The 13,909-nt window shown below is 46.0% G+C and overlaps 1 protein-coding gene across 5 annotated transcripts in view; it reads left to right on the forward strand.

Annotated features, from left to right (window-relative positions):
• Nucleotides 1–13,909, forward strand: part of SEPHS1 (selenophosphate synthetase 1) — a 30,971-nt gene that overhangs the window by 3,660 nt on the left and 13,402 nt on the right. For all 5 annotated transcript variants that reach the window (XM_064592059.1, XM_064592058.1, XM_064592055.1 and 2 more), the window contains exons 3-6: nt 4,657–4,760; nt 7,988–8,095; nt 8,971–9,125; nt 12,623–12,713. In XM_064592059.1, coding sequence (XP_064448129.1) covers nt 4,657–4,760; nt 7,988–8,095; nt 8,971–9,125; nt 12,623–12,713 — 458 coding nt within the window. The remainder of the gene's footprint in view (nt 1–4,656; nt 4,761–7,987; nt 8,096–8,970; nt 9,126–12,622; nt 12,714–13,909) is intronic.

A 13,909-nucleotide genomic window follows, 5' to 3' on the forward strand; every position in this document is an offset into this window, starting at 1 on the left:
TAAGTGTGCAGTTGAGACAATTCTATTACAGTAAGAGAATTTTTTACTAAATTGAATTTTGTAGTTAGCTGAGGATTAAGCAGAAACTCCTTTATGCCTCTGTCCTAAAATTTTCCTTAAAACACTTGCATTCCCTTCTTTGCCTTAGGAAAGGTAGTGCTTACCTGTCATTGTGCAGCGCTTAGAGGGCAGTGATGGGGTGGGGGGAGACTTCTGGGTTCCTCTGCAGTATGCACTGTTTGATGAGCTCTGCTAGGGAGGAGGTTCTAGAAGACTGGACTGAATGTGTGGCTGACCCTAGGACGTCATCTGGCACGGAGAGTGTGGTTTTTTTTTTTTTTTTCTTTACTAAATTCCTGATGTTTTAGTGGTTTGCCTCTTCCCAAACACAGAGCTCAGAAAGAAATTCTAGCCTGTTGGGATATTGTTTGTTAGCTTTTATTGTCTGGTGCGTTAAGGACGTGGCATGAGACCATGCTCACTTGGCTTTCTGAGTGTTTGGTGTGTATTCTAGGAGTTTGAATGTTTGGTAGTTACGGTGTGTGACCCGATCAGCGTTCTTACATAAGGTTTTCATTCTGTTCATTTTCACCCATTGTTTGATTGTGCAGTTCTGTCTTAACAACATTCTGTCTCACAACCCAGGATGCTCCTTTCTTCCCTGATATGTAAAGGAGCTATAAAAGCAGAGCTGCTTTGGTTGGAGGAGAGGAAACTTCACACCCCACACTCTAAGGGCCACAGGGCTGGCTCCCAGGAGCTCAGTTCGAAAACCAGCTTCATCTAGCTGATGTCTAAGCATGGAGAAATGCCACGTGAATGGGTTGGATTAGATGTTGTCTTGTCAAGAAATAAGAATGTACTGAGAAAGCTGTCCGATAACTCTGTCAAGAGAAATAAGCTGCCAAATGGGCAAAACCAAATGCAATAAAAGCCTCATGGATATAGTAGTAATTCCTCTTTATAACTTCCCCCATTGACCTTATGAGCATGCCATGCACTGTTAAGCACTTTGAAAATGGGTCAGTTCATTGCTCTTCCCTCTGCCCCATGATGCACAGGAAGGCAGGGTAACCCATCCCGTGTCACTTGGCGAGGGTCAGGACCTGGAGTCCATGTTTTCTGATTCCTCCCTGCACCATACCGTTTGTCACCCTGTTTCTAAGTCCAACACATTTGCAGTGAGAATAGAGGCTGCAAGGTACAACCCAGCAGTGGCAAAGGGGACAGATGGGGATAGTAAGCGGAGAGGCAGAAGAAAGCTGGTAGAAGAATACTAGCGCAAAGGAGTATAGTCTCCTAGGGCTTTGGGGAAGCATTTGGAAGCCAGGAACCTTTCCCAGAAAAAGGCCCACTCATGAAATTGAGCATTCCTGGCATTCTCCAGGGGCAGAAGGACCCCAGGTTACAAGCAAATGGGTGCTGAAGGAAGCATAGTATTAAAACCTCGTCCAGAAGTGGTAACATCTAGATAGCCAAAGCTTTGCTTTGGAATCAGATCTAGATTCTTGTCCGGACACAGTCACTAAGGAGTCACTAATGTTAATATGAGCGACAGTGTACCAATCTTCAGAATGAGATAATCATACTTACTGTTTCTAAGTGTTGGAAGTACCGGAAATTATGTGTGTGTGTATATGTACCGTGTGTATCTTTACCTAGATAGACACATAATATATACACACCAGTGTGTTTATCTGTTTTTAAACTATTTTTCTAAACGAGTGACAGATTTCCTGGATCCTAAGATGGTGACAGTTGTTAAATGTACATGTGTTGATTAGATGTATTCTCACTAAAGAAATGTTAAAATAAGTGTTTCTTGTCTGAGACGTAAGAGCTATCAAGTACTGATCACTGCCGGCAAGTGGTGGTAGTATGATCATTGGGTTCTTCTGCTTGATGGATGGTTTCAGGCTTGCTGAAAACCCAGAATTCCCCACCACCCACTGGTAATTAAATATAACACTGCTTGGTCTGGTATTTGAGGTCCCCCCCCCCGCCCCCCCGTGGTATTTTCGTCTGTTACCACCTGCCCTCTCCCTGGACTGTCCCTCCCTCTCAACTTGATCCTCTGGTTTTTTAAGGCCAGTGGCTCATCTCAGATGTGCCCTCTCTCCCCCAGTCACTATGGACCGGTGCTGTATGAGAGAAATACCATGTGAGCCACACATGTAATTTCAAATTTCCTAGAGCATTGGGTGAAATTAATTCTAACATATTTTACTTAATCCTAAAAACCTCATTTAAAAACGTAATTGATATAAAATACTGCTAATGAAATGTTGGGTTTTTTGGTAAACATGCTCAAGAGTCATCAGTTAAAATGCTCTGATGATACATATAAATAGAAATTAAATCCTTCACAAGTCAAATTTATTTAATTCAAATTTGGATTAACCAGAATAGAAACTTTTTTTAACAAAAAGATTTTATTTAGTTAGTTGAGAGAGAGACAGAGCACGAACAGAGGGAAGGGCACAGGGAGAGGGAAAAGCAGGCTCCCCACTGAGCAGGGGGCCTGAAGCGGGACTCCATCCCAGGACCGGGGGATCATGACCTGAGCAGATGCTTAACCAACTGAGCCACCCAGGCGCCCTGATGAGAAACATTTAAAGCTAACATTCAGCAGCTATGTCTGGTCTCTTTCAGGAGGCCTGTGGTTCATACATGAAAACCCCAAAGAAAACTGTATTTTGCTCTTTCCTGAAGCAAACAGTAATATCCTCAGAATGACCTGTTGGGTCAATTTAGGGAGACTCAGTATGAGTAAAATTGTGGTTCTTGCCCTTTCCACTTAAGTGCTGAAAAGCAGTTGTCAGGTGAAGTTTCTGGGAGGTGTGCACGTATGTCGTTTAGATGAATTATCACACGTGTTCCCACCTGATGCACATGGACACTCATGACCTGGGCAGTGTGCTTCGTTGTCACACACCCGTGAGACTTGCCATCCGGACACCGCCTTGCCATCTTGTGTGGTGGGAAATCAGCCCGCCTTCACAAAGTCTGTAGCTTTTTATTAAACTCGGTTTTTATTTTTGCTTTAATAATAATGGATCAAGGCCTGGGAAAATAAGGTGCCCCTGTGACGCGGCCTCTCGTGGGTATTTTGGCGTTGTGGTGCTGAGATCGTTGTACTGCAGCAATTTTACTCAAGCAGAATATGAAAGGTGCTCGTATATTCATCTCAGTGTGATGCAGATATGATTTATTCTTGTTCCGTTTGCAATTCTGAATTACGAGGGTGCCATCCACTTGCTTCCTTTGGTATTTTATCCTGATTTTTTTCTCCACCTTCAGCTGTTGTGCGCTGCCAAGTTGAAATCCTCATAAGGGGGCAGGTGGGTATCCTTTCGAGAGAGGTGAGGGAAAGCACTCTGTATTCAGCGTGCTTGGTGGGAGGGCCAGTCTGAATTTGAATATGTCCCCATTACAGGTGATTTCCAAAGAAATGTTGCCTATAGTGGCTTAGTTTTGACTATTTCTAAACCGATTTCAGTAAAAGGGAATTATTTCTAATTAGACCATCCATTGTCCATATTATCTTTCTAAATGTTTAGAAACGATTTTTAATAAATTGAACTATTTCCTGCAGGCTTGATAGCATAAGTTAGTAAAGGTGACATTTACAGGTTTTCTGCAAGAGAAATAACGTGGAATTTTAAAGTTTCCTCTTAAAAAATACCTTTGGTAACCTACATACCAGATCCCACAGATGCTGCAGTGTCTGTCCAAGCTTGATTGGAAACGATGAATACTTGTTCCGACTTTGTCCTTCTCTCTTTCCTTCTTCTCTCTCTCCCTCCCTCCCTCTCTCACTCTCACTTAAGCTTATTTATTTATTTTTAAGTAATCTCTACACCCAACGTGGAGATCGAACTCACGACCCCGAGATCAAGAGTCACACGCACGTTCAACTGACTGAGCCAGCCAGGCGCCCTCCCCACCTCTGTCATTTTCATTTTTGACTAAAATGGAGAAGTAATAATAACATTTATTATATGTATAAAAGATTTTACAGACTTTTTTTAAAAAAAGATTTCATTTATTTAATTGACAGAGAGAGAGAGCGTGAGAGGCAACACAAGTAGGGGGAGTGGGAGAGGGAGAAGCAGGCTTCCAGCTGAGCAGGGAGCCTGATGTGGGGCTTGATCCCAGACCCTAGGATCATGACCTGAGCTGAAGGCAGTCGCTTAACCAACTGACCCACCCAGGTGCCCCAGATTTTACCGACTTTTATTGGGGAAAACAGAATAACGCCTAAAGATCTACTCGAAAAGTAACTGTAGCTAAGACAACCCAAGTTCCGTTGATGCTTTCTCATCTTTAAAGGAATTCTCTGTGATGCCAGCAACATGACACAGTAATACAAAGGAAAAATTTCCATCGGAGGCATCATTAAAGTCTAAAAATTATACCGTATTGAAGTTGAGTCTTCATGACTAACAAATTTTATTCTCACTTTCCATCTTAAGCCAGTTACGTTTCACGTTTATTTCACTTACGGGCCTGATAGGAAACACATTGCTTTGTTGGCAGGGCTCAGTGCTCCATAAGCATCGTGCACGAAACTGCTCCTATTCGCAACACTGATGGTATAAAATGAAATGGCTTTTCCTTTCGGTTTTTGGACGCTGACGACTTTCGTCTTTGCAGGCATTGGAATGGATACTTGCGTCATTCCTTTGAGGCATGGCGGTCTCTCTCTGGTTCAAACCACAGATTACATCTATCCTATCGTTGATGACCCTTACATGATGGTGAGTTTGACCCGGGTGTGTGTTTACATCTGGAACTGCTTGTTGGTTGGGTTTGGGGCTGGGGACTTGGCTTTCCTGACACGCCAGTTGTCACCATCCCGCCGCCACTGCCCTGCCGTCTGCCCTTGCAGCCGTTGGGTCTGCCCTGCTCACGCTCAGTCCCGGGCAGAAGGCAGTGGGGGCAGGCGCGGGGAGCCCCTCTGCCGCTCTTGTACCTGCGGGTGTGTCTGGGCACAAACACCTGTTGTGTCCTCAGCACATCTGTTGACGGACGTGCTTAGAGTTTTCTTCTTGCCTTCTCTCTCTGACGTTTGTAAACTCTGCATTCCTGTGTTTGAGGCTATGAGGTGTTACCACACTTGGTAGCAGGACTGATTCAAGGTGTTTCCTTCCAGAAATAAACAGCATCTCACCACAGTTAAGCTGCTTGACTGTCGATTCCGACTCTGGTCACTAGGCACCTCAGTGTGTCATGTGTCCCCATGTAGAATGCGTATCTGATCTGCGGCGTTAAGTTCCTGGCTACTGATCACGGCCCTGCCTAGATCTACTTCCAAATTGCCCAGTGCATGGCTACGCCAGCAACCTCCTGGTCTGCCCGACTTTAACCCCCTACCCTACCAGACGAGGAGCCGATGAAGAAACGGGGAGCATCATGCTGTTAAGAAATGGGCCTCCCTGGGGCGCCTGGGTGGCTCAGTCATTAAGCGTCTGCCTTCGGCTTGGGTCGTGATCCCGGGGTCCTGGGATCGAGCCCCGCACTGGGCTCCCTGCTCGGCGGGAAGCCTGCTTCTCCCTCTCCCACTCCCCCTGCTTGTGTTCCCTCTCTCACTGTCTCTCTCTCTGTCAAATAAATAAAATCTTTAAAAAAAAAAAAAAAAAGAAATGGGCCTCCCTGTGTGCCAGGGCACTGGACTCAAGCCACATGCACAGGGACTTGGGTCCCGAGACAGCTAAGTGTGGGGAGGAGGAAGGTCACCTCTCAGATGCCAGTGACAAGCAGATAGTTGACTAGAAACCTGTCTGGCCCCTGCACTTCTGTTCTCTCCTCTGGAGCAGTACTTCTGAGAGACCACAGGAGCCCCACCTGACCAGGTGGCAGAGGCGGCTAGGACCAGAATTCAGCCTTTAGCCAGCATCTCTCTCTCTCTCTCTCTCTCTTTTTTAAAGATTTTATTTATTTGACAGAGATAGAGGGAGAGAGCACAAGCCAGGGGAACAGCAGATAGAGGGAGAAGCAGGCTCCCCGCTGAACAAGGAGCCCGATGCGGGACTCCATCCCAGACCCCGGGATCAGGACCTAGCCACCCAGGTGCCTCTAGCCAGCATATCTTTTTTTTTTTTTTTTTAAAGATTTTATTTATTTATTTGTGAGAGAGAGAATGAGAGAGAGCACATGAGAGGGGGGAGGGTCAGAGGGAGAAGCAGACTCCCTGCCGAGCAGGGAGCCCGATGCGGGACTTGATCCAGGGACTCCGGGATCATGACCTGAGCCGAAGGCAGTCGCTTAACCAACTGAGCCACCCAGGCGCCCTAGCCAGCATATCTTAAAAGCATCAGAGAGGGGACAGAACGTGGCTACGGCCCCAAGTGGCAGGCACCTCCGAATTGCAAAAGCCCTGTTTACCCTGCTATTGTTGCTTCTGAGCTTGCTGCCATTCTGCCAGGGAGTCATAAGAAAACCTCAGCGAGTACTGAGCCAGCTGCTGAAATGATCATACTTGGGAGTTTGATTATCCTCATGTCAGAAGAACAATTTGTCATTTTCTCCTTCACTGTCTAGAAATGACGACTTATATTTATTTTTTATTTATTTATTTTTTGGAGCGGGGGTTGGGGGGCAGAGGGGGAGAGAGAGAGAATCTCCAGCAGGATCCGTGCCCAGTGCGGATAGAGCCTGACATGGGGCTTGATCTCACGACGCTAAGATCACGACCTGAGCTGAAATCAAGAGTTTGATGCTCAACCACTAAGCCACCTAGGCACCCGTTTTTTTGTTGTTGTGGTTGTGGTTGTTTTTCTTTTAAAGATTTTATTTATTTATTTGACAGAGAGAGACACAGCGAGAGAGGGAACACAAGCAGGGGGAGTGGGAGAGGGAGAAGCAGGCTTCCCGCAGAGCAGGGAAGGACCCTGGGATCATGACCTGAGCCAAAGGCAGATGCTTAATGACTGAGCCACCCAGGCACCCGCCCCTGTTTTTTTTTTAAGATTTTATTTTAAGTAATCTCTACACCCAACATGGGGCTTGAACTTACAACCCCAAGATCAAGAGTCACTAGCTGCACCAACTGAGCCAGCCAGGCGCCCCCAACAACTTAGTATTTAAAAAATCTTCAGGGGGCGCCTGGGTGGCTCAGTTGGTTAAACGACTGCCTCCGGCTCAGGTCATGATCCTGGAGTCCCAGGATCGAGTCCCACATCGGGCTCCCTGCTCAGCGGGGAGTCTGCTTCTCCCTCTGACCCTCCCCCATCTCATGCTCTCTCTCTCTATCTCATTCTCTCTCTCAAATAAATTATTAAAAAAAAAATTAAAAAATCTTCAGTGGATATTAAAAAAAATGTATTATCATATTTCTATTGAATTAAAAAGTTCCTTACAAAATAATATAGTTTACTGGAAATGCTTTTTATATACTTTAGAAAACAGTCTGACTTCAGGCATAGATGTTTTTTCTCTCTTCTATTTTTTGATTTCTCAAGCAAGATGTTTTTCCTGTTTATCTTCTACAGCCTTGAAAAGAAGCTACCAAAATTTCTCCCTCCCTGTGTTATAAAAACCATCTTCTCTATAACCAATAAAGTGAACATATTTTTAGAATCTGTTTAGAATACATGGCTGTTTCCAAGTTTGCTTTAGAAGACCGTTGTTTTCCAACTTTTTCATTCCATAAGCTCTCCTCCCAGACCCATCAGCTCCAACCTTGCTTGGCTCAGCATCTGCTCCCAACCCCGGTTCCCCCATCTAAATACATTGTAGGCTTCTCCCGATATTCAAAATGGGAAAGAACACAGAAATTCTGTGTTCTGCACAAGAAAGAAGAGGTGGTCACAGGAATATCTGAGAAACAGTGAAGGAATGGCCTCGTGGTTGTGTGATGCAGTAAAGGACACAGAAAGCGGGGACCATGTCCCTGGAAAGTCCCCGAGTTGTCCTGGGAGGCGCTCTGTAGGCACACACGGAAAGTCCCCCAGTTGTCCTCTCTCACGCCTCCCCTCTCTTCCAGGGCAGGATAGCATGTGCCAACGTCCTCAGTGACCTCTATGCCATGGGGGTCACGGAATGCGACAATATGCTGATGCTCCTCGGAATCAGTAATAAAATGACCGACAGGGTAAGTAGTCTGCTGTCTTGCTGGCGTCACTTGACTGGTTAGCCCTTAGTCCCCGCCATCCATAATGGGGCGCCCAGGCTGCACATCTCTCCTTCTGTCGGGCTCCCCATTTATTTTTTGGCAACTACCTGCGAATTAAACTAGAGACTCTGACCTGTTCTTGTTATCATATCCACCACCTGCTTCCCTTTCTCTCTTTCAGGTAGACCGAAGCCAAGACAGGCATGTTTGTTTGCGTTACTAAAGTTGAGGCCTCAGTCCTAGCAGCTCCGCGCCAGGCCTGTGGCCCGGGCCTAGCCTTACAGACCCCGGGCGCACGCCACTGCTGTCTGGGGTGACGCAGCTGGGGGGTGATGTGGCGGAGTGCCCCATGCAGTCACATGCTCACACAGCCGTGTCCGTGGTCTTGCCGTCAGCCCCTGTCCTTTGACTCAGGGATGATTTCCATTAGATTCTTTTTGAAAGGTACCTGTTTTTGTGCCCCAGAAAGAGGTTTGCTGCGCCTCATAGAAATTAGCTGGTCATGGCTTCCACAAAGCATCTGGAGGAGGGCACTGGAATTCTTAAGGACCCCTGAAAGAGCTGGCCCTCAGATGGAGGGCAGACCTGTGGAGCCAGTCAAATTCCAGTTTTTAATTCTGTGTTGTCTGGGCTCCGTTCACATTGTAACCTAGAGCACCTTCCGACTCCTGATAAAATGGCTGCAATGTCAGCCCTTGGCCTCCTTCTTCCTCTGATCCCCAACCCTGGCTGTAAACTGCAGGAGCCCCTCTAGGGTTTTATGATCTTCTTTATAACACTAAGTGTAGATTCTCTTTTCTGGGTTCTGAACTGAATTTTATGTGACTCTTCATTTGTGTTCTTTTCAACCCTAGGAAAGGGACAAAGTGATGCCCCTAATTATACAGGGTTTTAAGGACGCAGCAGAGGAGGCAGGGACGTCTGTGACTGGTGGCCAGACGGTGTTAAACCCCTGGATTGTTCTGGGAGGAGTGGCCACGACTGTCTGCCAGCCCAATGAATTTATCATGTAAGTGGATTTTGTTTCCCATCACCTGGCCTGGTTCTCCCTTTCTTCTTCATTTTTTAGTAAAGATGTATTGAAATATGAATTCGCATCCCATTGGTGGTGTTGCACAGAATTATGTAGCCATCCCCAGAGATGATTGTAGAACATTCCGTCACCCCAGCTGGAAACCCATCCCCCTCACTGTCACTCCACGTTCCCCCGGCTCCCATTCTGCCTTTCACTGCACACAATATTAGCATGATATTTTTAAGGTTCATCATTTTGTGGCACATAGCAGTACTTTACTCCTAATTTTTTTAAATTTTGGGGTCTTTTTAATTGAAGTACAATTCATGTAACAAAATTTCACATCACATTAAATTCAACTTGTTAAAAAATAATTATCTATTTATTAGAGCAGAGGGAGCGGCAGAGGGGGAGAGAGGGGGACAAGCAGACTCATGCCGAACCCAGAGCCCGACATGGGACCTGAGCCCAAACCAGTCAGACGCTTAACTGACTGTGCCTGGCATCCCATGAAATTCAGCTTTTTAAAGTATACACTTCACTGGTTTTTAGTATTAACAAGGTTGTGCAGCCATCACCACTGTCCAATTCCAGAACATTTCGATCACTCCAAAAAGAAACCTTGTATCTGTAAGCAGTTACTCCCAACTCCCTTCTCCCCGTGTCCTGGAAACCACTAATCTACTTTCCGTCTTGTGAAGTTGCCCATTTTCAACATTTCTGATAAATGGAATCCTAGGATACATCAGTATTTTGTGTCTGGCTTCTTTCAGTTAGTGTGACGTTTCCAGACTCTGTGTTGTGGCGTGTTGTCACTGCTTCGTGCCTTTTTGCGGCTGAACAACAGTCCATGGTGTGATGGACCAGAACAGATGATGCTGCTGTGAACTTTTGTGTGCACGTTTTTGTGAACATACATTGCATTTCCCATGGTGTAATGTACCTAAGAATTACCGGGTCACGTGGTGACCGTGTAGCTTGAGCCACCATCACCCTGGTTTCCAACAGTGGCACCATTTTACATCCGAAACAGCAATGTAGGAGAATGCCACTGTCCGCATCCTCACTAGTCCTCATTCTCTTGTCTGCATGTTTGGTATAGCCAGCCTAGCAGGTGTGAGGTGATCTATGTCCCTTTGTGAAATTGGCATTTCTCTAGTAGCTAATCATACGGGCCTCTGTTGATGTGCTTTCTGGCCATTTCTAGATCTTTGGGAAAGAGTCTCTCTCTCTGTGTCTCTCTCTCCTTTTTTTTTTTTTTTTTGAAAGATTCTGTCTTAATACAAGTTGTTAACTTTACATGTTTGATGTCTTTTTAAGAAAAGAAAATGTCCAGTTTCTGAAGGAAGTAGAAACTCCCATTTGTTTACCTTTAAAAAAAAAAAGATTTTATTTATTTATGAGGGCCTGCACACGAGTGGGACAGGGAGGGGCAGAGGGAGAAGCAGAGCAGGGAGTCTGACGCGGGGCCGACTGAGCCACCCAGGCACCCCTGTTTGGCTTTTTTCTGTGAACAGGTACTAACAGGCACTGTGCTCACATGATTCGGGGTTCAAACGGTAGAGAAAAGTCTGCAGTGCGGAGTCCCCCCCCCCCCCCATCCCTTGTCACCAGTTTCCTTTCCTGGACAAGGGAACTACTTTTACCAAGTTTGAGCCAATTTACTATTCACATTTACATTGTTCAATTATTTTGACATTACAAATAGTACTTCATTGTATAACCATTATACGTAGATGATTTTGTATATGCGTAACTCTTGGTAAGAAATTTTTCAAAATAAAATGGCTAAGTCAAATATATGTGCAGAGTCACGATAGATTTCTCCAGATTGCCCTGCGTAGAGGCTTGGCCAGCAGTGAACAAGACTGCCACGGCCCCCCCTCCCCATCAACACAGCGTGCAAACAAGCCTCTCAGTTCTTTGACAGTCTGTTTGGTGGCTTAAACCTTACTCCTTTGTGAGGAAAGTTGAGCATATTTTTCATATATTCTTGTCTTTTGCCCATTTTTTTAATTGATGGGAGCTCTTTTTAGAGACATTGTCTGATAGCTTTCTTGTGAAGGGTCTTGCATTTTACTTACACCAGAGTTTTGTTTTCCTGTGTTTTATGTTGCTCGTTCTCAAGCTTCCACACACACAGGATCGTGGGTCCATCTGCCTCCCACATTTCAGCTTTTCAGTAGAAAAAGAACTTAAGCAATTGCAAAAATTAGGAAAACATAATAAAACAAGCTTCAGTGGATTTTCAGCATGTATGTTTAGTTTGTAAAACAGGAATGAGCGTGCGCACGTGGTTATATTTCATCCAGTAGTGCCTGTGAACTTGAACATCACCCGGTAGTTGTGGGTTGTAATGCTTGTGGCTGGCACATGACCTGTGCTGTCCAAGAACATACCAGCACTGAGGTGCGGCTGAGTCACACCTGAAAGACATTCATGCCTCAAGGCCTACTTTTTGGAAAAGGAGTTTCTTAGATACCGTTACCAAATGAACATTTTTGAAAGCTAACAGTGGATACAGAGATCACGGGATGAGCTGGGGAGCTAGTGGTTGATTTTAAGTCTGTGCCCCTGGCTTGGTGATCGGCGTGGGTGACATAGTCCTCTACTGTTGGAAGGCACAGTGGCTGGGTGGGCAGCTTGAACCGACACAAGGAAGACACGAGGGCTGGCCATGCCCCGCAGTGAGGGTGCAGTGTGATAGGGGTTGCGCTTGGGGAGTCGGCCTTTGTGTTTTTAGTATTGGCCTTCTGTCTTTTTTTTTTTTTTAAAGATTTTTATTTATTTATTTGACAGAGACAGTGAGAGCAGGAACACAAGCAGGGGGAGTGGGAAAGGGAGAAGCAGGCCTCCCGCCGAGCAGGGAGCCCGATGTGGGACTCGATCCCAGGACCCTGGGATCATGACCTGAGCCGAAGGCAGACGCTTAACGACTGAGCCACCCAGGCACCCGGCCTTCTGTCTTTAAGACAGGGAACAACCAAGGAGTCTGTCTGGGCGCCAAGTAGGGAACTTAGTGTTGGTCAGTTTGAATTTGAGAACTTTGATGAAATCACCAAAACATTAGACCCACAGGTTGGAGCCACATCCCACGGGTCTCTGTCTCAGGAGTGATGGTGAGAAACGGTCTTGGGGTCAGAAGTCTTGTTGCCCCCGAACCATGGTGGGTCTGTACTGAGAATTACACATGAGCGTGGCCCGATGAGGCCTTTGCCTTTGAAGGCTTGGTCTGCTTCTTTGTCCACTCCTTGGGGGTGTGGGCGATCCTGTAGGTAACTGGCAGACCCTTCACTTCTTTCAGTGTTTCTGCTCCAGCAGTGGCCTCAGTAGCACTTGCAAGGAAGGTTCTACTGCCCTGGTGGTGGTTGGCTTAAATTGAAGTGTTTTGCAAACACACGTGCACTTGGACCAGCCTTTTCTTTCTCCTATTCTATTGACAGTGAGTTTACCTCTTTGATTACACTGAACTGCCTTGTTCTTTTCTTCAGGCCAGATAACGCGGTGCCGGGGGACGTGCTTGTGCTGACGAAGCCCCTGGGGACACAGGTGGCCGTGGCCGTGCACCAGTGGCTGGACATTGTGAGTGGAGCGTCGCCTGCCGTGGGGGCGGGGTGGACAGCACGTTGGCGGGACTGGGGTCGTTTTTGTTGGCGGGTGTGGAGATTGGGGCGTTCACTCTGCACACGGGGTCCGGTGAGTGTCTCCTTGGTGTGCTCGTTGCGGAGTACGCTTTCTCGAGAAGACGTGTCTTGCTCTGGAGTGAGTGCCGCTCCTCGTCCGTAAGCGAGCCCTGCCCCTCAGACTTGTTTGCACGTTTCAGATCTGGGTCATCCCCGTGGCTTCACTCTGTCTTCCAGAAATGAGCTCCTTCAGTTCCACTACCCCGGAGTGGAGTATCAGCCATGTCCTTCACAAATTCTAGGGACTGTTTTTTTATTAAATCAGTACCACGTATCGAGTGCTTTATCTTTCATATCTTAAGCATTACTAAGAGAAATCATAGGAGAATGTATGGAAAGTGTAGTGTTTGGGGGTATAAATACAGGCAGGGTTGTTGACAATTTAAATTGTTTTATTCACGAGGTTTTTGGTTGTTTTGTTTGGTTGTGTTGTCTTTTTAAACTAATTAGTAACTCCAACGTTTTGAGAAGTAATTACCTTGTGGAGAAAGCCTCTAGAATATGAAGATATTTATTCTGAGTCACTTTTCCACTGAGCTATGATCACACTTCATTTAGGGTTCTTCTTGCCATAACAGTCCAAAAATTAATACAGTTGTGGCATATTCTCACGTATCTTGGTGCTTTTAATTTCTGCCACTATCATCTGAACTACCATTCCTGAGAAACAGTTGAAAAAGAATAAAAATTTTATGTTATTGATCAACCAGGTACATCTTCCTTGATACGGCAGAGTAGAGAAAATCTCTAAGCCACATCCTTGAGTTACTTTTCCCTTCCATCCAGTGACGAGGGGGAGACCTCCCATCAGGTATGATGACCTGTAAGTCACATTGGAAGGCCATGACTGGCCAGGAATCCACAGTGACTCTCCATGCGAAGGGCCAGGTCTGAGTAACTTAGCAAGGTTGCTGGAAGCAGGTGAGGCAGAGGGCCCTCAAAGATGAGGGGTTTGGGATCCTTCTCCCTATCCCCAACCTGACATCATCTTTACTTTTTTTTTTTTTTAATGCTCAGAATTGAGAAAAGCAAGATCCAAAGATTATATAACTGCATAATACCCTTTCATAAAGGTCAGAAGCAACCAAAGAGTAA

This window comes from Mirounga angustirostris, unplaced genomic scaffold (assembly GCF_029215605.1).
Source record: "Mirounga angustirostris isolate CCGP_5_RB_7025 unplaced genomic scaffold, mMirAng1.0.hap1 SCAF_5, whole genome shotgun sequence".
NCBI lineage: Eukaryota > Metazoa > Chordata > Mammalia > Carnivora > Phocidae > Mirounga > Mirounga angustirostris.